The 24,891-nt window shown below is 37.0% G+C and overlaps 1 protein-coding gene across 1 annotated transcript in view; it reads right to left on the bottom strand.

The window, feature by feature from the left end:
* Nucleotides 1–657: 657 nt before the first annotated feature.
* RSRC1 (arginine and serine rich coiled-coil 1) overlaps nt 658–24,891 on the bottom strand; it is a 557,291-nt gene continuing 533,057 nt past the window's right edge. The window contains exons 8-10 of the mRNA XM_066259039.1: nt 14,696–14,802; nt 6,027–6,179; nt 658–5,427 (exon numbers count right to left, since the gene is read on the bottom strand). Of these exons, the coding sequence (XP_066115136.1) occupies nt 5,335–5,427; nt 6,027–6,179; nt 14,696–14,802 (353 nt within the window). The 3' untranslated portion in view covers nt 658–5,334. The remainder of the gene's footprint in view (nt 5,428–6,026; nt 6,180–14,695; nt 14,803–24,891) is intronic.

Raw genomic sequence — 24,891 nt, 5'->3', positions numbered from 1 at the left:
TGTTTTCAATTCTATTTTAAGTTTGACATAAGTATGACATAATTTTTGTGACACACGCACAAGTAGACAGACTATAGTTATGGATTTTACTTAAGCCCTAGGATCTGAGCTGCTCTTCATTGGAATGACTATGAAGGGAGTGTACACTCTACCAGGTTTCACACTGGGTTTCCTGCCCGAGGACCGTGTTCCACAAAGCTACTAGAAAAGGGCAGTTCAGTTCGTCATCCTGAGAACGGCAGCAGGGTCATTTGCCATTTCTTTTCAAGACCTAAAAATAAAATGGTACATTGTTGAGTTTAAAGTGTTGTCTTACAATATCTGCAGCCTTTATTTCCTGAAAAGTGACATATAGCTTGCAAGGAGAACAAGCACAGGAGACAGCAGGTGATCCAGAATGACTACATCTGCAGCATTTGAAGTATTATTTATACAATACAAAAAATTACACCAGAAAGTGTGGGAAAGTACAGGACTAGTAAGATTATTGCTTAAAGTCCAGCCCCTGCAGTTAGTCTCTAATGCAACAGAGAAGGCACTGTGTACAGTATTTCTCCATAATTTCCAAAGGCCTTTGTCAGTTTGGAGACAACTGGAGACAGAAATTGGAGAAACCAAACTAACTGGGTTATAAAAGTCATCTATTTATTTTATACACCCCCCCACACACGTATATGCATATTTACATATGTATATATTTACACATACTTATCATGGTAAAATACAGATAAAATTTACCATCTTAATCATTTTAAGTATATAGTTCAGTGGTATTAAATATAGTCACACTGGTGTGCAACCATCACTACTATCCATAGTTAAGACTCTCTTCGCCTTGTAAAACTGAAACTTTATATTCATTAAACAATAACCCCCTTTTCCCCTCTCCCATGAGCCCCTGGCAAACACCTTTATAACTGTCTTTATGATTTTGACTTTTCAAAGTACCTCATATAAGTGGAACCATAAAGTATGTCTTTTGTGATTGGATGATTTCACTTAGCATAATGTCCTAAATGTTCATCCACATTGTAGCAAACTGCAAAATATCCTTCTTCTATAAGGTAAAATAATATTTCACTGTGTGTATATACCACATTTTACTTATCTATTCATCAATCCGTAGACACTTGGGTTGTTTTCATGTTTTAGCTATTGTAGATAATGCTGCCATGAACATGGGTGTAGAAATATCTCTTTAAGATCTTGCTTTCAATTATTTTGGGTATACACCCAGACACCTATTTATTTTTGCACTGGCTCCAAACAGCTTGTGTAATTTAAATAACCAGCCTGTTAAACAGACTGCTTGTTTGAAATGATCCACTCTTCTTTCATTGAAAAATATTTATTGAGAACCTTCTCTGGGGATACAATAATAGCAAAAATAATTTGAAAATATATTATGACAGAATATTTTCTCTGAGTTAGGAAAAACCCCACCAAACAGAGATGACTATATTGATCAACGTCCATCTGTGTGATAAAAGATGAAGATGACCTGAGAATTCACAAAGTGTTCTTTCTTACCTCCATTTTCATTCCTGCCTGCTATAAAGACTCAGACAGTTCTTATCAAGATGAGCTGTTTTCCATTATTCCATAAGGGAGTTCCAAAGAGTAACCCTTACATGTGAAAGATAGCATTAAAACACTTTCTAAATAATTCAATCACTGTTATCAATTGAGATTTTAAATTGAGATTTTAATTGCTCTTCTGTAATACAAAGAAATTGGGGGTTGGGAAAGGGGGAAGGAAGGAGCACCATGGGTCTAAGGCTTCTAGATCAATTTACTCATAGTTTAGTGACCACAGTTCTGTGCTTGCTTCACTTCTATCTTAAGTTACTATCTCATTTGCTCACTTAAAGATTTTCCCTGGATGCCCAAACCAAAGGAAACTTGTGGAGGGATCTAACCACAGGCCAAGTCAGCTGTGTCTTTCAGTTCCAAACTGATGCTTTATATAACACAAGGAGTATCAGGGAACACAGTGGTTCACACAGCTGAGCAAGGCCTGGGTGGCAGATGTAACTCTTTACATCTCTTTTCCGCTACCATTGCACATCTGGGCCCATGTCATCTTGGCAGACAAGCAGTGGTGATACAAGGCTGCTGACAGTGGCCAAATGAAGGGTTAGCTTATGAAGCTGCCCCTCCACCAGGAGGAGGACCTGTCCAGAGAAAGCCAGAGGTGACCCGGAACCTCAAGTTGTGTCTGGATTCTTAACAAGGTCAACAGGGAAGGGCCACGTGGGTCTGTTATGAAAGGGACTTTTCCCTGGGTTAGAACTGCAGCAGTTCTCAGCTCTCGAGAGCTGCCATCAGAAAGATGCAAATGGAGGATGTCAGTTCTTGTGGCTCTAGGAGCTTTCTAACCTTTCAGCTCTTCATTCACTTGTGATTTCTTCCATTAAGCCTTCCTTAATTTTATAAGTTGGTATCATTTTTCTCTCCTTACAACCATGTCCTCCGCTCTGCCACTAAATATGATATCTCCTATATATATCCCAGGGCTTCCCAGCTAAGCCTCTGGATACCCAACTGCCTTTTGTGCCCAGCCGAAGCTAGGTGTTGAACAAAAGTATGAAAATTGGGTAAAGCTGACTGAAGAAGACCTGAGATTCCTCAAGTCAGGTGGATCACTGACTGTAAAGCAAGCTGGGTTTCTGGGGTCTGGGGAGGGAGGGAAATTGAGGATAGCTGGGGCAGCTGGAATTGGGTCTACTGGCCATGGAAATTCAAACCCACAAAAATGGAGTGCGCTGCACTGGAGTTGGGGTGCAGCTTTTAAAATCATTTTAAAAATAGTTATGCAACTATTTGTTCCGTATTTCATTAAGATGGCTACCATGCCAAAATGTTACATTGGCATAAATAATAAGCTTTCTCTATGAAGGGCTTTCTTTTAGTTACTTTACTGAAAAATCAAAGTAGGCAAGTCCACTATTAGCATCCTCATTTCACAGGCGAGGATGCTTCCCTTAGCAGGTAACTAGCCTGATGCAGCTTCCTCCTCTTAATTAGGGAGTGCCAGAAAAGAGTGTTCTTTCTCAGTTTCCCCAAGAATGTGCTCACTTTAGAAATACAAAGCCAATTTGTATTATTAGTATTCATCATTTTACACAAAATCAACATTTCAAAAAACACTTTGAGGTCTTAGTAAGTTCAAATTGTTATCATTATTCAAGTGACATGAAAGGTATTGTCCTGTTTTATGGACTCATTATATGAGGGGCTAAGGAAGGCCAGGATGCATCATCTAGCTTGAGTTATGTGTTTGACAGTGTTCTATGAAGTCTTTCTCATTAAATTTGATTTGGCTTCTGTGGTAATATCATAGTCTTCAATAGAAATGCAGGTAAACACAGTTAATAATACGTTAAATGAATCACATTGGAAATCAAGAAGGAGGGGAATAGTCATTGAGTTCCTGCAAGTACTAAAGTTTAGTTAATTAAAAAGATAACTTCAATTCTCTACCTCTATGAAAAATTTAGCTTTAAAACACAAATTTGTTGCAGTTCAAGCTTCTGTATTTGTGCTACCAGCCACAGACGAATACTGGTATTACAAGTAAATAAAGTAGATCATAATATTTTCACTATTTTGTACATGAGGAACATCAGTTATACTGAGAAAAATTGCCTTGTTCATGTTCTCTGGAGAATCACTCGTGGCCCAAATGACAAGCCATATTCTTTGCTAGACCACTACACTAAACTTTCCAGAGGGGTGGTAGTATTTTTATTGTTTACAAGTTATGCAAAGAATGAAATATAAAATGTTTCAGAAACAATAATCTTTTTTTAAGTCACTAAAAATTTATGTATCTATATTAAAATCCATAAAAACCCAAGTTCATAGTGGGCACCCACAGCTAAGGAAAAAAGAACACTAGCATCTGTTTAAAATATGAAACCTGTTTGTATGAAAACACGTATGTTATCAGTCTCTTTTCCATACCTTTTGTAATTAAGTGTAAGCTCTTTATACTTTTCATTTGTAACAGGGATTAGTTTCAGAAATATAAAAAAGATAGCATTTGATGTCCTATATATTGGTAATCTGGTCCACAAAACCTTTCAGGTTTACATTGTGATCTGAGGTACAGACTTCACAGAGACTAAATTTGAGTAAACGAGACAACAGAACAAAACAGGAAAGGGAAATATTTGTCAGTTGTTGAAAACTAATTTTGTAAGGCAAAGCCTAAAAGTCCTTATCTCTGGCATGTCCAGTATGGAATGCATAGTTGATTTTTATCTGGCTACTAGAGAAATGCATTCTACAGTGATAGTTAACCTTTTCAAAATTATAATTACCTGGCTTTCTCTACAGGGAACAGTAGGTGGTTAAGTAAGACTGAAGTTAGAGCTCTTACCTGTTTTCTCAGAAGTAATTTTTTTTATCATGGCTAGTTTGCCAACTGGTTAGGTCTAGCATGAACATGTGATTTCTAAAACAATGAGCTGGGATCTGCTAACATGTTTAAAAGGAGCACTTAGTAAAAGATCATCTGTAAGCAATAAATCATCAATTTATTTAATTTCTAAGAAATTTTTTTCAATAAATATGATACTCTTAATATTAACATGCTCATTCTACTTAGATTATTAAAAGTGCTTTTATTGTGCTTAAATTTTTCCAGAAAGGTGAAATAAAAGACTCAAAATGGTTTTATAATACTGGAAGATGAAATCTCATATTTATAGCATATAGTTTGATTCTTACATGTGCATGATTAATCAAAATTGTGTCTTTTTTTGTGACAGAGAGAGGGACAGATAGGGACAGACAGACAGGAAGGAGAGATGAGAAGCATCAACTTTTTGTTGTAGCACCTTAGTTGTTCATTGATTGCTTTCTTATACGTGCCTTGACTGGGGGGCTACAGCAAAGCAAGTGAGCCCACGCTCAAGCCAGCAACCTCTGGGTTCCAAACTCGGGCCCTTTGTGTTCCAGCTGACACACTATCTACTGTGCCACTGCCTGGTCAGGCAATCAATATTGTGTCTTTACATGACAACTTGATATTTTAAACATTGTACTCGGAAACACTACCACATGCTATTTATTTTAACATTGTTATTTTTAGAATTAACTTTATTAACAGTAGGACATTTCCATGCATTCCTCAATTTTACACTAGTTTTAAAAGTACTCACAATGTTGAAGTTCAAATCAACAAGTATCCAAGTTCACATGAGAAACAAAGGGAATGAGATTACCTTTTCATATAATCAGATCAATTCTTTTTAAGACTGAAAAGTTAAATTGGGATTTAAAAATCTAAATTTCAAATGTTACTGTTAATTCCACTTTATGCATTGTTTAGGCTACAGGACTGCCCATTAGCCTTTCTTGTCGAAGAGCAATTAATCTCCTGAACCACTTTTCCTCAGCTTCAGCTTTCTCAATAAATAACTGAAATAAAATAAGAAAAAATGTTAATGTTTGCCAATAACTTCAATTTGACCTTACATGACACAAATCACCTTTATAAAATATATCTTTCAGCACAAGATTTGGATACTGTTTAACTCTTTATTACTTCTTAATTAAAGATCCTCTATTTGGAATTAATAATGATCAGATAATTTTGGAGAAAAAGGACTAATATCAACATCATTTGGTTAACAATTTTATGCCTTTTTTGTGAAGTTTATTTCCTGCTATCTCTCTGAAAGAGTGAAATGATACGATTTCACAGAAGATAGCAAAATATGTCAACGACATACTCATAGTCAATGAACCAACTAGAGTTGAGCCTGGACAAACAAAACCCTTCTTTTTTGCCTATTTTTTTACTTCTAGAAGTCAGGCAATGTGGGTTGGACGTACCACATTTAGATACATGCAACAGCTCTAAGGGGTGGGGGTCAACTACCTATTTTTAGCAAATAAGAACATGGGAATCTATTTCCTTCAATGGTCATCTTGTCACCAACACAAAAGGACAACAGTATGATTTAATTTCACTCAACTAGACTTCAATCTGTGATCTTAAGGTTTAAGGATCTTACATTTGGATGAGCCAGAGAATTGTCATCTTGGTACTTGATAGCAGTAGGGATGCTGCTAGTATCTATTTCTTTTTCATTGCTGGGTAGATCAGCAACTACTGATGCTGGTCCTGATGTTGCAGGTGTGTGCTTTGCTTCACTAGGCTCCACTGCCTGAAACATAAAACACATATTATTAATTGCATTGCAACATACAATTAGAATTTTCCTTTAATAATATTTCTAATTTTAATGATAATTGCTCAATAGTCTCTGCTGAGATGATACTAATCACAAAAAAGCTCTAGGTTATATATATATAAGAAATAGATATTCTTAAAACAAGCAGATAAATACAAAAACATTGGCAAAATGTTTATCAGTTCTTATGCATAATTTTCTTAAGAAATTGGTACTTATAAGTCTACACTATTAAAAAAATATATATTTAGTCTGACGTTTGGTGGCACAATGGACAGACAACACGTCAACCTGGAGCACTGAGGTCGCAGTTTGAAACCCCAGGCTTACTCAGTCAAGGCACATACCAGAGGCAACTCTGAATTGATGCTTCCCACTCCTCCCTCACCTTTTCTCTCTCTAAAATTAACAAATAAAATCTTAAAAATATATTTAATATATGTAAGTTCTATTATAAAACACTTGCAACAAATCTCCATGACTTATTGACCTCATTAGGTATAGAAAGCAAATTCATAGGTTATTATTTTTTTAAATAACTGTCTTACTAAGATATAATTCACATATTACAATTCATATAGCTTTTAGCATATCCACAGAATTTTTTAAGCATCGCCACAAGCAACTTTAGAACATTTTCATCATTCTTCCCAAAACTGCATGTCCATTAGAAGGCCCTGCTCCCTACTTCTCTCCTGCCTCCTATCCCTGGGCAACCACCAACCTGTCTGTCTCTATGGGCTTGTCTATTCTGGATATTTCATATAGAAGAAATCATACAATATGTGTTATTTTTGGTGACTGGCTTCTTTTATTTAGCATAATGTTTTCCAGGTTCTTACATGTTATATCACATATCATTATTTCATTCCATTTTATTGCTGAATAACATAGGCACTGTGTTGAGTGCTGGGGACAAAAAGGCTAATAAGTCACTGTTTCTGCCAGGAAGGAGCCAGCAGTGTAGTGTTAATGTGGACTAATTCCAATATTTCCTTTCCTGAAAAAGAAGCAAGCCAGGGAAGTAGCTGATTAGCAGCAAGGTTTCAGGGATAATATAAGATGGATTAGACGAGAAGTTGAAATTAAAAATTAAAAAAAAAAGACAATTGGGAAATTAAGTCAACTTCTTAGCCTTTTTCTATGCCTATTGGTTCTACACCTATTGTTTTTCAATTTGTTTCCTTTTTGACTTATCTACTTCTGAACATTCATATCTCTGAACAAAGTGCGAAACAAATTTCACTGGGAAAGTTCTCTAGAAAATGAAAGGTGGGCCCTGGCCGGTCGGCTTGGCGTGCGGAAGTCCTGGGTTCGATTCCCGGCCAGGGCACACAGGAGAAGCGCCCATCTGCTTCTCCACTCCTCCCCCTCTCCTTCCTCTCTGTCTTTCTCTTCCCCTCCCGCAGCCAAGGCTCCATTGGAGCAAAGATGGCCCGGTGCTAGGGATGGCCCCATGGCCTCTGCCTCAGGCGCTAGACTGGCTCTGGTCGCAACAGAGCGACGCCCCAGATGGGCAGAGCATCACCCCCTCCCTGGTGGGCGTGCCAGGTGGATCCCGGTCGGGTGCATGCAGGAGTCTGTCTGACTGCCTCCCTGTTTCCAGTTACAGAAAAAAAAAAAGAAAATGAAATGTGCATGAATGAGTTAATCTTCTCTTAGAATACATTATCTTAGAATTAGCGATCACTCTATTTAACCAGTCCTTACCGAGTACTACAAACTGCTAAGCACTAGGCACACAAGAGAGAATAAAACAGTTATGTGGGGTGTCCAAAGTGGAGACTACATTTTGCTAATGGGACTGACAGATTACTAACAAATAAATAAGAAAATAAATACATAATCACAAATTGTAACAAGTGACATAACATATTTAAAGAAATATTTGTTAAGTTTTATTGGGCAGTTTTATTCTTATATTTTGGAACCAATACTTCCCCCTACCCCCGGTCGCAAACATTTCTATGTCTCCAACATACTGGGCCTAGAAGACTCACAGCCTTTACAGAAGTGATATTATACTGAATGTAAAACTAAGGTCATAAAACAGTAAAGCCCAATATTTTGCGTAGGGAAAATGGGAAGTATTCCAACTCAGTGAGGTCCAGGACATCACTTTTTGGTAGTTTATATTGCTGTGTAGAGAATATCATTCTGCATATCACAGCCACTCTTCGATAGGATTTAGCCAGAACACTGGCTGTCTGTGTTGAACTGCTTTGAAACGTTGTGAAGTGCTGTTATTCTAGTTGCCAAATGTATGGCAGAGATAACATTTTATTATAAAAAACAGATCTTTCTATATTTACCTACACAGTACATATTTCTGAGGGAAGTTCTTATGTACACAAGTGAAGTTCTCAAAGGTTTGAATTAGAGCATGAAAGTTATTACTTAATAATAATTTAAAATGTATGATGAGAACTATTAATTGCTTTTTCATGTAAGTGAGGAAAATTATTAGAGAAAATTTCACTATTAGATAACCTGCCACACGGTCTCTATCAAACATCTGGCTCTCAGCAGTACTGCCACCTGGTGGTTCAGTTTAGAAAAAATTGTTTCCAGATGGTACTTTCAAGTTCCTCTTTTTAAACATTAAGTAGTGGTTATCAGCCAGATAACAATTTTAGGGTTGAGTAATTGGTAATAAGTTTATTAGGAACACAAGTTTGAAAACAAGCTGCATCTTTGCTCCTGAAGTTGATGATATAGCAGGAGCTATCAGATTACCTACTCATGAGAGAAATGTAATTGCAGAGGGTGAAACTAGTGAAATCGATGTGTTGCAGACAACCCAATGTCTAGCATGTCATTAGCAATAGCCACTTTTCTGGTAACAGCTCCCTAGATAATTAGTGAAATTAACACAGATAAACAAAGACCCTACCAACTGAAGGTTGGCTAGTATCGAAAAGCCTTTTTTCAGAGATACAAACTTTATACCAATGAATGCCAAACGCACCAGGAGAGAAAGATGTCGAAACTTAGGTCATGGGTAATTTAGTCCTCAGGAAAGTTTTTGTTATGAATCAAGGCTAACCCATCACGTCTCCCCATGATCTGGACCAAACAGTCTTTAAGATAATTTACTTCCCTGTGTTAAGTAATCTCCTAATAAATAATTCAGCTTCTTGGGCATCCTGAATTCCTCCTACCTTATACTATAGACACAAACATTTTAGAAACTGAAAAAGGATATCACTTTCTAAACTAATAAATTGACCCTCTGTTTTATATTACAGTTGAGTGAATTTATTCATTGTTGGCCTAGCACTACTCTTTTGATCATTTTGAAATGCAGTGACAAATAAAAGTCCAGTGTTGGATGGCTAACGCTATTGTACATTCACCAAGGTACATACCATCCTCTGAGGCTTATTAGCATATTCTCCTGCTGGTGCCACTGACTGTATTTCAATCATGCTTAACTTACACTACAACAAGGAAGGTGCCCTGAGCTCACAATTATTAGAGACATTTGATTAGTAGAAAAACAGCTCTGGAGTTGGACAGATTTGGTTTAGATGCTGCTTCTTGTCATTACTAGCAGTTTGACCATAGGTTACACAATTTGCTGAGCTTCAGTTTCCTGAGTTATTATTGGGATAGTCAATAAATTATCTATGTTAAATGTCTGATATTAATGATAGTCATTTAAGTTTAAAAAGTGGGGCTAGAATACAATATTGTTTCATTGGGGAAATATTTTAACAATACATTTCTAATTGACTTAACTCAGAGTTCTGAATTAATACATTTAGACTTTTTTTTTTTTGCTTCTTTGTCATAGTTATCCAACCTAAAACTAGCTAATTCTAGGGTTTCCAGAATTGATTTTATTACTTTCTATGATTATTGTGAAGGACCACCTGTTTTAAACAGTACTGGAAACAGAAGATGGGGTTCTTTCACACAGATTTAAAAAGGTTCCTCATGAGGCCCTGGCCAGTTGGCTTGGTGGTAGAGTGTCGGTCCAGAGTGTGGATGTCCCAGTTTGATTCCCAGTCAGGGCACATAGGAGAAATGACCATCTGCTTCTCCATCGCTCCCCCTCCTTTTTTGCTTCCTCCCCCACAGCCATGGCTCAATTGGTTTGAGTGCATTGGCCCTGGGTGCTGAGGATGGTTCAGTGGGGATTCTGCCTCAGGTGCTAAAAATAGCTCAGTTGTGAGCATGGCCCAAGATGGGCAGAGCATTGGCCCCAAATGGAGGTTGCCAGGTGGATCCCAGTGGGGAGCATGCAGGAGTCAGTCTCTTTAACTCTCTTCCTCTCACTTGGAAAAGAAAAAAAAAAAAAAAAAAAAAAAAAACTAAACTAAAAAAAAAAAAAAAAAAAAATGGTTCCTTCGGCCTAGCGTGCGGAGGACCCGGGTTCGATTCCCGGCCAGGGCACATAGGAGAAGCGCCCATTTGCTTCTCCACCCCTCCGCCACGCCTTCCTCTCTGTCTCTCTCTTCCCCTCCCGCAGCCAAGGCTCCATTGGAGCAGAGATGGCCCGGGCGCTGGGGATGGCTCTGTGGCCTCTGCCCCAGGCGCTAGAGTGGCTCTGGTCGCAACATGGCGACACCCAGGAGGGTCGCAACATGGCGACGCCCAGGATGGGCAGAGCATCGCCCCCTGGTGGGCAGAGCGTCGCCCCCTGGTGGGCGTGCCGGGTGGATCCCGGTCGGGAGCATGCGGGAGTCTGTCTGACTGTCTCTCCCTGTTTCCAGCTTCAGAAAAATGAAAAAAAAAAAAAAAATGGTTCCTTGTGAAATGGAGAGGCCCTGTTCTATCTTAGCCTTCTCAGTTCCTAATGATAGCATCTAAATCAGAAGGCAAAAAAAAGCTATAGTGAAGGTAAAAGTAAATTCCAACTCGGCACTAAAAACTAAAGGAAACGGAAACTTAATTATTAAAATAATTAATAATGGTGTCCTCTTTGATCAGAGATTTAGGTGAAATTCCTTTATATTGGTCCCATGAAAAGCTATTTTGTTCTAGATTTGGAAAAAAAAAAAGAGTTTTTCTCTTAGATTTAGTCATTTTAAGACTAATAACCTATAGAGAAATAATCTTTAAAAACTTTTCGATGGGATACAATGAGGTAAAAACATTACTAACCATGGAACTCAAATGAATTCAAATATACAGATAGTATTACATTTATACATTTCAAAAGAGTTTTAAGGTAAAACCAGATGTCTAAGAATTTCTGTGTTTCTCAGCAACAGGTATGTCTTACTGGTGAGCATGGAGAATTGGGGAAAATAAGAGACATATGAGAGAAATGTAATGGGGTAAGGTGTTCATCTCTAAGACAGATTGAGCACCTAGAGCAGTAAAAGTTTTCAAGCACTATGCTTATTTTACAGAGCATACTTAACTAGATAACAAATAATTTAGATGCTAGAGTATGACATTTAAAATAAACATTAGATCAAGAATTATGCTAGATATTTAATAATCATTATATTTAATTCTCAACGACTCTATACAGTAGACTTTATTAGCTCTATTTTATGAATTTGGACTGAGGTTCAAAGAGGTTGAGAGGCTGCTCAAGATCATATATCATAGTAGGAGGTATGGAAATTAAAATTCGAACTTGGATCTCCGTGAGTCCAAAAGCCCATTTCTTTCCAGTGTATCATGTAGGCTATTGATTAATTTTCTTGGTCAGTGACCATTTCACTAGTTATTGGAATTGCTGATAGTATTAGTATCTTGGAAGAGAGGATGAAATTAAAAATAATTTTATTATATTAGTAGTTAGTATCAAAAAGGAAAAAAGTTGTTAGCAAGAAAACCCAGTGAATAATTGTAGAGGAATAGTTATCTTAACTTATAGAAGGAAAACGTTAGTTTATCTTAATGCAAAGTCCAGTGAGAACTGCAAGGTCAGGATGGACTTTACAAAACAAAGACCAGGAAAGTAAATTTTAAATTAAGTAACAATTCAATCAGGACATACAAATGACCTTTTAATATGTAAGAGGAAAAAACTATAGTAAAAAGTAAATTAAAAAAAATTAAATGTAAGTAAAATATGAAATAAAACAGGCAAATGTATTTATAAATGTTTATTTTACAACTTTATTTTTTAGGAGCTGTGAAAGCAAACTACAAAAAGTTCAAATAAAATCAAAATGACAAGGCAGGGACCATGGATTAACCAAGGGTGTCTATGCTATGTGCCTGTAAAGAGTGCACTCTCAGTTCATGTCTCCAGCATGAATTATTTTAAATAGTACATGGTAATTAAAAAGATGTTCACCTCACTAGTAACAAAAGAAATGCTAATGGAAACACAAAAATCAATTTTATCCTATCTGGTCAGTACCACTAAAAAGTCTGAAAGGATCTGTTTGTTACCCAGGTTATGACAGGCAGATATCTCCTTGTACTTCTAGGTGGCATTTTAATAGTACAACTTTTTTGGAGGATGACTTTGGGAACCCGTGAAAATAAACAACATTAATCCTTTTAATTTTAGTGAGAGGAGGGGAGGCAGAAATAACTAGGGGGTGATGCTTTGCCCATCTGGGGCTCTTGCTCTATTGCAACTAGAGTCATTTTGGTTTTTAGTGTCTGAGGTGGAGGACCTGGAGCTGTCCCCAGCGCCTGGGGCCAACTTGCTCTAATCCAGCCATGGCTCCAGGAGGGGGAGAGAGAGAGAGAGAAAAAAAAAAAAAAATGCCTGACCTGTGGTGGCACAGTGGATAAAGCATCGACCTGGAAATGCTGAGGTCGCTGGTTCGGAACCCTGGGCTTGCCTGGTCAAGGCACATATGGGAGTTGATGCTTCCAGCTCCTCCCCCCCTTCTCTCTCTCTGTCTCTCCTCTCTTCTCTCTCTCTCTGTCTCTCCCTCTCCTCTCTAAAATGAATAAATAAAAAATTTAAAAAAAAAGTGAGAAGAATCTGTAAAGTAAGGCCAGGTATGTTTAAAAAAAAAAAAAAAGAGAGAGAGAAACAGAGAGAGAGGAGAGAGAGAAGGAGAAGGAGGGATGGAAAAGCAGATGGACACGCCTCCTGTGTGCTCTGACTGGAAATTGAACTGGGACATCCACACACCTAGCCAATGCTCTACCACTGAGCCAGCTCACCAGGGCCAAACAACATAACCTTAAACAAATAACTAATCTTGAAAAATTTATCTTAAGGCGAAAGTAATGGATATTTGCAAACATGCAACACCTGCAAACTTACAACTACTTACCACATCTTAAATATCTAATATCAGAGAAAAAATATATGTGATATATCTACCAGTGGAATATTATATAGTTGTTAACATATTTAGATTTGTGAAATATTTTTGAATAACTGGTAACTATACCATGTTTTGTTATATGAATGTTATTAAAGATTATATATATTTCATAGTAAAATGCCATTTCCTACTAAATGAACATATATTCCTAAAAGCAGCCTTAATTAAGATGGAAAGAATACACAAAATAACAGAAATAAAATGCTAATCAAGGTCCCTTTTACTAGAGTTGATTAAGTGATACTCATTTGGGTAAGAGTGTAGATATATAATTTTTTTGTTAAAGTTCTTTTCTAACTTTTCTCTAGCAATATCATTTCAAAAAATAGATCTACAGTGGTACCTTGAGATACAAATTTAATTGGTTCTGTAACTGAGCTCGTAAGTCAGTCAACTTGTATATCAAACTGCTGATACTGGACTCTTGTACCAATGCGCCAACTAGTGGCAGCTTTCTGAATCACGACTTGTATCTCAAATTTCACTCGGATCTCGAACAAAAATACGGACTGAGTTGCAGCTTGTATCTTAAAAAAATTCGTATGTTGGTCTGTTGGTATCTCAAGGTACCACTGTTTATGCTTGAAAAGAAAACTATGGATGTTCATAAAATGCATATTACTATTACAGAACTGTTGTGTTGACATTTTACTTTGTCTTTTCAGTGAATTTTAAATAAAAATTGGGTCCTGGCTGGTGGCTTAGGGGATAGAGCATTGGCCCAGAGTATGGAGATCCCAGGTTTGACTCCCAGTCAGGGCACACAGGAGAAGCAACCATCTGCTTCTCCCTGTTTCTGTCTCCTCATTCTCTCCCTTTTCTTCTTCCACCACTAATGGCTTGACTGGTTTAAGTGTGGCCCAAGAGCACATCAGCCTCAGGTGCTAAAAATAGCTTAGTACTTGAGCATTGGCCCCAGATAGTGTTGCTAGGTGGATCCCAGTTGGGCACATGCAGGAGTCTGCCTCACTATCTCCCCTCCTCTTACCTAAAAAAAAATAATAATAAAATAAAATAGTACAAAATACATTTTTACAGTATATTTTTTGACAAGTTAAACTGATTCTCACTGGTTCATTCTCTCTCTCAATAACATGCTGATACAGTATCACCCTACTTCATCTTTCTATTAGAGAAAGCACTCACTTACATTTAAGTAAAATCCATTAATAAAGCATCTCTTCAGTTGGAATCTAAAGGCTTATTCATAATGCCCGGATGAAAACTTACCTTTTTGACTTCTTTACTTGATCTGAATGTCTGCTGAACAAAAGAATCACTTTCAATGGCTTCAATTTCTTTTACTCTTTTTACTTGTTCTACCAGGGTGGTTTGGTCTAAAAAAAAGGGCATAATGTCAGTGTTATTTTGGCATATAAGCTTGTTAACGACACTATAAGCAGTATTCATTCTTTCTATGAAGTAATTTTGACTTATAAAATTTAACTAGATGAAAAAAAATTTAACTGGATGAAAAGCTATAGTTATAGTTAAGCTTCAGCAAGAACTTTTCTTCCCCTAAGATCCATAAATATAACATCCCTGCACACTAACACTCATCCAAAACCTTCAACATCGCCGAGAAGGCAATGCTATAATGATCTAAGCTAATCTGATGGGAAAACTTAAAAAAAAAAAAAAAAGCAAAAAAATAAAAAAAGAACCCCTATTTATTTTGAAAATATACATGAAAGAGACAAGAGAACAATAAATCCACCTGTTCCCATCATCCAGCTTCTATATTCATTAACTTTTTTATTTTTAATTAATTTACCCATCTCCACTTGAGTTTTTTTGGGGTAGACCTTGAGTATTTAAAAGTAACTCCCAGATACCATACTATATTACTCTTTATTTATTTATTTTTTTGTATTTTTCTGAAGTTGGAAACGGGGAGGCAGTCAGACAGACTCCTGCATGCGCCCAACTGGGATCCACCCAGCATGCCCATCAGGGGGTGATGCTCTGCCCATCTGGGACATTGCTCTGTTACGACCAGAGCCATTCTAGCGCCTGAGGCAGAGGCCATGGAGCCATCCTCAGCGCCTGGGCCAACTTTGCTCCAATGGAGCCTTGGCTGTGGGAGGGGAAGAGAGAGATAGGGAGGAAGGAGAGGGGGAGGGGTGGAGAAGTAGATGGGTGCTTCTCCTGTGTGCCCTGGCTGGGAATCGAACCCGGGACTCCTGCATGCCAGGCCGACGCTCTACCACTGAGCCAACCGACCAGGGCCACTATGTTACTTTTAAATATTTCAGTAGGCATCGCAGATAGGGCTTAAGAGAAAATAAAAAAGACTGCAACATAATGGGTCCAAGGTAATGTCAGCCTGACCCTTCTATTATAGAGTTCACCATCAACCTTTCACCGTGAGGCGTTAGCAGACACTAATGTTTGTTGCTTAGATCTACCATTTCATTAAATGTTGCAATATGATGATTTTCTAATTCTATGATTCTTCCTACATTTATTAGCTCTAATTCCTCTATAATAAAGAACTTCCCTCACTGACTATTTGGTGAGTGTAAAATATAGTTTTATAGGAAAAGAAAGAATGTATGTTTAATTCTTTCCCTCTATCAATTTTGGTCCAAAAATGACCAATATGAGTTAATAAATATTTATATATTCAATTCAGTTCATGGTAGTCATTTTCATATTTTGATGCTCAAATTATTCCACATTTGGGTAGTGGGACCCTCTTCAAGGTGGTTCCTACCTCCTTTTGTCATGATCCCTAGTAGATAAGGTGTGATAAGATGTTCCAGATTCATCTAATAGCTTCCATCCCAGACTTGAAATTAGCCATTTCTCTAAAGAGCCTGGACTCCTTTTAGTGAGGAATGGTATTTAGGGATAATAACCTGGGCAGTAGAGGTGCTCATCGTTAATTGGATTGTCACTGTTTCTCAGCCTTTTCAGGGGGGTGGAATAAGAAATACAAGTACTCCCTCCTTTAAAAGTTCCCATTATGCCACTTAACTTTTACAAAAGACCCATTAGTTTTTGCTAACTAAAAAAAATCTGAAGAGGATTTTCACTTTTATGGAAAAAGGCAAAAATGAGTAGCTTTCAGTGTCTGTTTTGCAGTGAGCCATTCCAGAGGCAAGCATGGAGCAGCCAGGGTGGCACTTCTTTCGCTCTTTTATGGTATTTTAGGTTATGTGAAATGATTTGGTAGGCTATCTTTTTGGGCCTGGGAACACACAAACATTTTTTAATATAAATTAATGGTAATCGCTTCTTTGCTTTACGCCATTTTGACTTATACAAGGTTCCATAAGAATGCTCTTTTTTTGGGTAATAGTGAAAATTGTACATATTTTTAAAAGAGAAAAATTAATATGAGTTCATGCTGATACTACCAACCAAATGAAAGATTATAGAACTTTTAGTTAAAGTCTTGAGTTTAAATTTGTATATCTTTTCTCTTACTCTAAAAAGCTTAGGCCTTAATGATAATGATCAAAAGTACATAATTGTTTTAACTCAATATGTGAACTGAGTATGTAGTAATTTCAAAATTGTAAGGTAAATGTTACTATTAACAACAAGGTGAATTAATGCAGTTTAAAATTTCTTTATGGTTCTTTTTAATCTTAGAATTTATTTCTCTCAGTAACTGTCAAAACACTCACTTGAAATAATTCTCCCTGTGATTAAGCTACCAACTTGATATACAGCTAGGTTAATTTGTTTCAGTTCATTTTTGATTTTTAGGTCTTACTTTATTTTACTGTCTTTGTGATTAATATTTGTGGGTTTTTAAAAATATATTTTATTTATTGATTTTAGAGAGAGGCTGGGGGAGGAATGGGAAGCATTAACTCGTAGTAGCTGCTAAGTGTATGTGCCTTGACCAGGTAAGCCCGAGGTTTTGAACTAGTGACCTCAGCATTCCAGGTCAACACTTGATCCACTGCGCCACCACAGGTCAGGCAATATTTATTTTTAATTACATAGAACATACCGTTCTAAAGTATTAAAACTTAAAACATCATTCAGAGAAGTGAAGGTTTCCTTTCCATTCTTACTCCCCTAGTTCTCTCCCCAATCCATAGGTAATCATTTTTATTAGGATTTTAACCTTCCATTGTTTATTTCTGAAAACATAAGTATACATATTCTTTCTTATGCAAAATAGCATACTACACCTTCCTATGTAGGTATGTTACTTCTTTCACTTACCAATGTCTTCACTATCATGCCCCAGTAGTACAGAGACCTCCTTATTCTACTTTGTAGCTGTAGTAATCTGTTTAAAGGATTTATGATAGTTTTTTCCCACCAGTGCCCTATTGATGGTCATTTGAGTTGTTTCCAGTCTTTTGTTTTTACAGTTAGTGCTTTAATAAATAGCCATAGCACATGTGTCATTTCATATATTTTTTCTTTACATGCTAGCTGTATGGGAATAATGCAACATTGATGCACAATCTTGCTGTTTAAACTCTTGTTCAAAGCTAATATGAATATATAGCAAAACTAGGGGCTACTGTATACTCAGCTAAGGCATCCAAAAATATTGGGATTTTAGAGTATGGATAATAGCTAGATTTACTGCCTAAGAAACAACTGTAACAACTGGTAACCAGAAGATAGAATTTTTTGTTTGCATCAAAGTAATAATTACATCCCAGCAGATCTAAGCTGAAAAAGTTAAATGCTATAGAAAATATGAAAAAAATTTTGGTTTCTCCTGACCTTTGGTGGTGCAGTGGATAAAGCGTCGACCTGGAATGCTGAGGTCGCCGGTTCAAAACCCTGGGCTTACCTGGTCAAGGCACATACGGGAGTTGATGCTTCCTGCTCCTACCCCCTTTCTCTCTCTCTCTCTCTCTCCCCCTTCCTTCCTCCCTCCCTCTCTCTCTTTCTCTTCTAAATTGAATAAATAAGAAAATAATTTAAAAAATTTGGTTTCATTAGTTCAATAAAAATGAACATTTTATTAAAAAGCTTTGTTTCAACTTTGGCCAATCACAAGTTAGAATTATAGTCTTATGCAAGCTCCAGTTTATTTAAGGGAAAAATAGTGCTTCCAAAACTGTGTCCCCAAGAGCTCTAATCAGTCTTTCTCATGTGAGAAAGCATGCATGGAGTGTTTGGAAGTCACAGCAGTCAAAGCCAACATTCCAATCTTTGGAGGAATATATTTTCCTACATGAAAACAAGCACAGTAACAGTGTCATGGAAGAGTTAATAGCTCCACATGCCTTAGAATAAAAGCTCCTGTGGATTTTAATTATGCAATGTACTAACTGAGCATGTGAAATGAGAGAAGAGCCTTTGCCCAGCTAATTTATTAATATTAACACATCTCATGCCAGTGGATGATATTTTTATTAGTGTTAATATAGCAGAGAAAAATTATAATGTATACCACTCCATATGATCCAACTTTAATTTGTCAATATGAAAACAATTTGTTTGTATAGGTTATAATTAGCTCACAATCATTTCAGCATCATTAAATCCCAAGAAAAAGTCATTTTATTTCTGACTTTAGAATGATGTTTTATATGTATCAACTGTTTGACCCTTTGGAATTTTTCCTTAACATATTCTCTCATTTGGATTTACAAAGCACATCATTAGTATTAAATGTCAGAGGTGAACTCACCAACAGTACTTGATGTATAAAGCGTACAGTGTTTGTAGCACTAAATATGGACATACAACCAGCCAGTATGTTTAACAAAATAGCACCAGGGAAATTATAAAGAAAGGAAGGAGAGAGATTAGAGAAAAGCAGAACGTTATCTTTGTGTTTTTCTAATGACCCTTCAGGAATAACAAAATGGCAGGGCAGATGGGGGAAACCCAGTTTGCCTGACTCATGATCTGAGAGTAAATCCACATAGCTTTTACCCTTCAGTGTGGGAACCATTTTACTGGTGATATTTAAAGAGTAAAAGTGATATTTAAATTAAAATTTGAAAGATTCATGGGTGATTTACATTTCTAGTCTTATAATAGCTCAGCTCCATGCTGTCTCAAAACAACAGGCATAAAATGTTTTAAATTGCTTCATACTCAAATTTTAATATCAATGTATACAAATTATGTCTTGAGTATAACCCTATCATTTTGAGGAGCAGAATAAAATACATCAATAATACATATTAAATTGTTTTACATTCAGGTTGTTATATATGCCAATTTGTCATTTAAAAATTCTGTATCAATTTTAAGACTGAGAAAAAAGTACATGAAAAGTATTTATTGTTTATATACTTAGAAATGAATGCCTAGCATACAAAGTACCTTGTAGTTATCAACAATGAAGTAAAATTAAATTGAGAAAATTACTGAATTAAAATTATAGGATTAAAAAATATTAATGAAGTAAACACGAAGAAAACAGCTTTGAGCACTTAATAAACAGACTGTTGGTAAATAAAATGACTTCAATAGGTTGTTTGTAAGATGTCAGTAGAAGAAGACACACTTCATAGAAGTAAAATAAGAAATAATAAGCAGAAAGCTAAGTTACTATAGATCAAAACAATCAATTCTAACTCACTGCATAGAAAATCATTTTGTTCCTTTTGTGGTGAAAACATTAAAATCTAATGTTTCATCAGTTACTGTTGATGTTATATTATAAAAATTAGGTTTACCTGCTACTTCAAGTTACGTATTTGACAATCAATTTCAAATGATACAACACTTACAGAATTTTCTTTTAAAATATTATCAAGTGGTACATAAATTTAAAATTAGTAAATAAAGTCCAATATAAGCCATTTATTTGAAAAGACAAAATTGTGCTTTATAGACCATTTATAGATTATAAACACAGACCTCTAAGCAGGCAGCCACACTGGACTGAGAACAGCAGATGGCACTGTTACCTAAGACGTCCTGACAGGGTAAAAGAACCAGAACTTCATGAGAAGTATTTTACCCAGGAAAATCTTATCTTCAGCTGACTCCTTTTGAACAATAATATATTATGAATTTACCCAAAGTTAAAACGCATTTCTGTTACAAAGAGTTTGGATTGGTTGGTCTTACAGTTATAGAGTTATTTATGATGCTCTTCTCCTCCAGAAAAAAAAAATTTATATACTAATAGTATCGCTACAAATATGTAAATAATACAAAAGGATATCTTAGTTTCAGTTTAAAGTGACCCAAGTTTTCATCAAGTATGGAAATGGCCATAAAAGTTCTCTTTTATTTTTTTATTTATTTTATTTTTTTGCATTTTTCTGAAGCTGGAAACAGGGAGAGACAGTCAGACAGACTCCAGCATGCGCCCGACCGGGATCCACCCGGCACGCCCACCAGGGGCGAAGCTCTGCCCACCAGGGGGCGATGCTCTGCCCATCCTGGGCGTCGCCATGTTGCGACCAGAGCCACTCTAGCGCCTGAGGCAGAGGCCACAGAACCATCCCCAGCGCCCGGGGCCATCTTTGCTCCAATGGAGCCTTGGCTGCAGGAGGGGAAGAGAGAGACAGAGAGGAAGGCGCGGCGGAGGGGTGGAGAAGCAAATGGGCGCTTCTCCTGTGTGCCCTGGCCGGGAATCGAACCCGGGTCCTCTGCACGCTAGGCCGACGCTCTACCGCTGAGCCAACCTGCCAGGGCCAAAAGTTCTCTTTTAGAGCACAATATAGGTGCTGAAAACAAAACATTCAGGTCCTGCAATGGGAAGCATTTTCATGTGCTTTAAGAATGAAAACAAGCAAAGAGAGGCAAGCTGGCTATTCAATAACTAACTAAATAAAGCTATTCAATAAAATCTGTAAACAAATAAAACATCCCATAAAAATTACTTGAAATTCTAAAGCTATTAGAATAATCTCTTAGGAACACTAGTTTTAACAGAACACAGCAGCACTGCTTTCCCTTTCCAAACAAGCACACAAGGCACGCACTAGAAATCACTGCCCCAACAATTGTAAGGTTGTGCTCGTAAGTTCCACATCCCCCGGCATACATTTCCAGAACTGATACATACAAATGATTTGAAAGATGAGAAAACTTCAACAGAATGTGGTTGTTTACTAGTCTTCTGGAAGCTTATGATGCAGTACCAAGTCTTCTCTGTCAGCGAAGCTTCTGTAACAACAACTTTGGGATGGACTCCAAGACAGACTCATCTTACATTAAACTGCTTTCCATCCCAAATTAAGTTACAGGCATAACTTTAATGTGGATGTACCAATGAAGACTTTCTGATAAACATTTTAGCAAGTGCAAGCAAACTGGGTATCAGGCTCGGCTTTATTAAAAACAAAGTTCACACTGAATCCCTCATTCAGCTCCTCTCACCTAGAAAGCTCTCAAATTTCCTGAGTCCCTCCTGTCATTCAGGCCAGGTCTAACACCCACTTTTTGTTACTGCTTTCCCTGCCACCCGGAGAAAAGGGGGCTCTCCATAACACACTCGGCTCCCACTATGTTGCCTTGCACTGCTATTAACTTCTTCATGAGTGAAAGCTCCATTTCTCCAGCTAGAGGGGACATACCTTTTGGTGTCATCTCTAGGACTTAGTGTATTATGCTTTATTATTTAATAAGCTGTCAGTAAACATTTGTTGAAAAACTAAAAACTAGAGTGATTAAAGTCACCTTTTAAAAAATAGAACTTTATGGGGAGGAATGTCAAATTATCCCAAGATTCTTAAAAAATTAAATGTCTCTGCATAGGAAATAGAGTCAATAATACTGTAATAACTGTGCAGTGCTGGCTGGATACTAGAAATATCAGAGGAACACTCTTGCCTAACCACTACGCTGGATACCTGAAACTAATACAACATAATATTGACTGAAAATTGTAATTAAAAAAATTAAAAATAAAATGAAATGTCTTTAAGTGGTTACTATAGGTTTAGACTATCTGGGTTAAACCCTATCTCTGTTACTTACTAGCTGTGTGACCTTGGGCAACTGGTTCAAGTGGTGATGGTCTCAATTTTATCCTCTGTGGCATGAGGACAATAGCTAAACATCACAGGTGAAAGGTGGCCCCTCCTCCATTCCTCTCTCCCTCCTTTCCTCTCTCCTTTCAAATATTTGAGCACATTCAATGTACCAGGCCTTGTCTGTCATATTAGGGTTTAGAAACAAATAGGAGTTTCTTCTCTCATGGAGCTTATGGTTTAATGGGAGAGACAGATAATAAAAATGCAAATAAACAATACGATATCAAGGAATATAAAGCAGGGTAGAGGGCTAGAAAGAAGGAAGGGGGCTATTCCAGACAGGGTCACCAGGGAACAACTCTCTGACATGATATTATAGTGGAAGGATCATATGAAGGAGCAAGGCATAAAGATGTGGGAGATTATAGCTGTGCTCAGTATAGGGCTAAGGAAGCATTAAAATTCTTAGTAAGTGATTATTACTAGTAACAGTGCTAGTGTGCTAATTTAGCAGTTGTACTAAAGACATGGAAGTTAGCTAAAAAGTCTGCAAATAAACTCAATTTCTGACCATATAGTTGAAGATGGCAACCTTTTTTGAATTTAGCTGGTAGTAGCTAGCTTTAGCTCACACTTCTGTGGCATCACCTGTGGTGTGGCAGCACTGTAGAAAGGATCAGAAGAGGGAACGGGCCTGTGTATATCTCTGATTAGGCACAAAAGGCCCACCTGACTTTATCTCCCATCACAATGCTGGCATTCACGCTGACTCGCTGAATGCTGCAGGGTGAGTGGGAAGCGGTACTTTGCTGACACATGGCCTCCCAGGCTCTAGTGACAAGAGATGGGAGGTCCTGTCACTTGCTAATGGATGTCTAGTAACATGAACTGCCCAATGGTAGTTGTGTGGTAGAAATCATGTTATAAAGCAAGTGTGTTTTAGTTTAGTGTCCGCAGGTCTACACTTTGTTTTGATCATCAATATTTGGAATGCCTTTCTAATGAGGAAGGCCACAGAGGCTAATTTTTCATTTAAATGGTTGTTAAAAAGGCCAGATGAGCTGTTCTGGTAGCAGAAATAGTAATTGCATCAATAACAAAAGCTTACATATATGGCACTCTGCTGAGCTAAGCACTTCACATGGACTACCTCATTTAACTACCATAAGCATGAGAGAGAGAAGTATTAATATTATCATTGTCCAGATGAAAAACTGAGGCTAAGTAACCTTGCCCAAGGTCACATGACTAGCTAGCCATCAAAATGGACCCAATCTCTAAAGTGTAATCCAGTCATTATTCCCTGGTCAAATAAATCCTTCACCTACACGTGCCAAACAACAAATTATTTTTTTCTCCTTCCCATGCATTTACAAGAAATAATACATGTTCTTGGTATTGTTCTTATTCTGCATTTTAATGCTTATTCATTCAGTAAGATACAATGCACTTTTTTTTTGTAGTGGAGATGCAATAAATATTATCTTAGTTTCCTGTCATTATCTTGAACTGATTACAGATATATATTTTCAAAATCGTTCACATTTGAAAAAGTTTCTACAGAAACAAAAATTTAGAATGGTTTTTGTGAATGTGTCTAAACGAGTAACCACTAGTAGCCCAACCTCAGCAACTACTGCCTTATGCTAGTTTCAAATATAATACATTTGGGTCAAATCCATTCCAATAGAATGGTAAGAAATAATCATTCCAATGAAGATAAAGCTACTGAAAGTTTCCTTATTTTAATAGAGAAGAAGAAAGAAATATAATTCGAGGTATCCCAGATTAATAGGGCAGAATACAAATGCTGAAGTTGCTGTTTGCTGTCCATTTTAATTCTAGAATTCTTACGGACTCTAATTCAAATTCTGTAGAAGGAAGAGTTGTGCGTTTCTAAGGAACTTGCAGTGAATGCTGTCTGCCAGCCATCTCCAAACGCCCCATAACCACACACAACTCGCCTGTCAGGAGAGCTAATGCAGACATCGCAGGGCACACCACATTTGTCACTGTGGCTAATATCAGAGATACGCAGCTCTTTTTTCTTAGCACACAAAAGCAAAATATGTAATTCAATGCTCAATTTACCCTTGTCTCGCAGGAGATTTTTCCCCGCTAATTGATAGAAATTAAGCCATTAATCAAGCCACTAGCCATCATTCAAACCAGAGAAGATGAATACAAACTTTCATCATAACCACCTTCCCCATTTTAGTGTTCATTAGCATTAATTTTTAATGCAATTATGCTATTCTTTTACGCTGAGCTCATAAATTACTGCTCTTTTGTTGCTTGCTGGCCTTGTAAAGTCCAAACTAATGTTTTGTGCTCTGATCTTAAAGGCAATTACTAGGTTCTTCTATCTTTTATATCTTTGCATCCCCAGTAACCTTTATATACAAAGAACACCCATGACTGACTATGCCTGTTTGTTATTTTAATGCCTCTATATAAGTCCCTGTGAACATATAAATGTAGTCAAATGTATGTAGAACATATAAATACACTTACACAGACACACCATGAACATTACAAAATATAGATACTAATATA

This window comes from Saccopteryx bilineata, chromosome 2 (genome assembly GCF_036850765.1).
Source record: "Saccopteryx bilineata isolate mSacBil1 chromosome 2, mSacBil1_pri_phased_curated, whole genome shotgun sequence".
Taxonomy (NCBI): Eukaryota; Metazoa; Chordata; class Mammalia; order Chiroptera; family Emballonuridae; genus Saccopteryx; species Saccopteryx bilineata.
The sequence above is the reverse complement of the archived record's forward strand: the minus strand, read 5'-3'. Positions and strand labels throughout refer to the sequence as shown.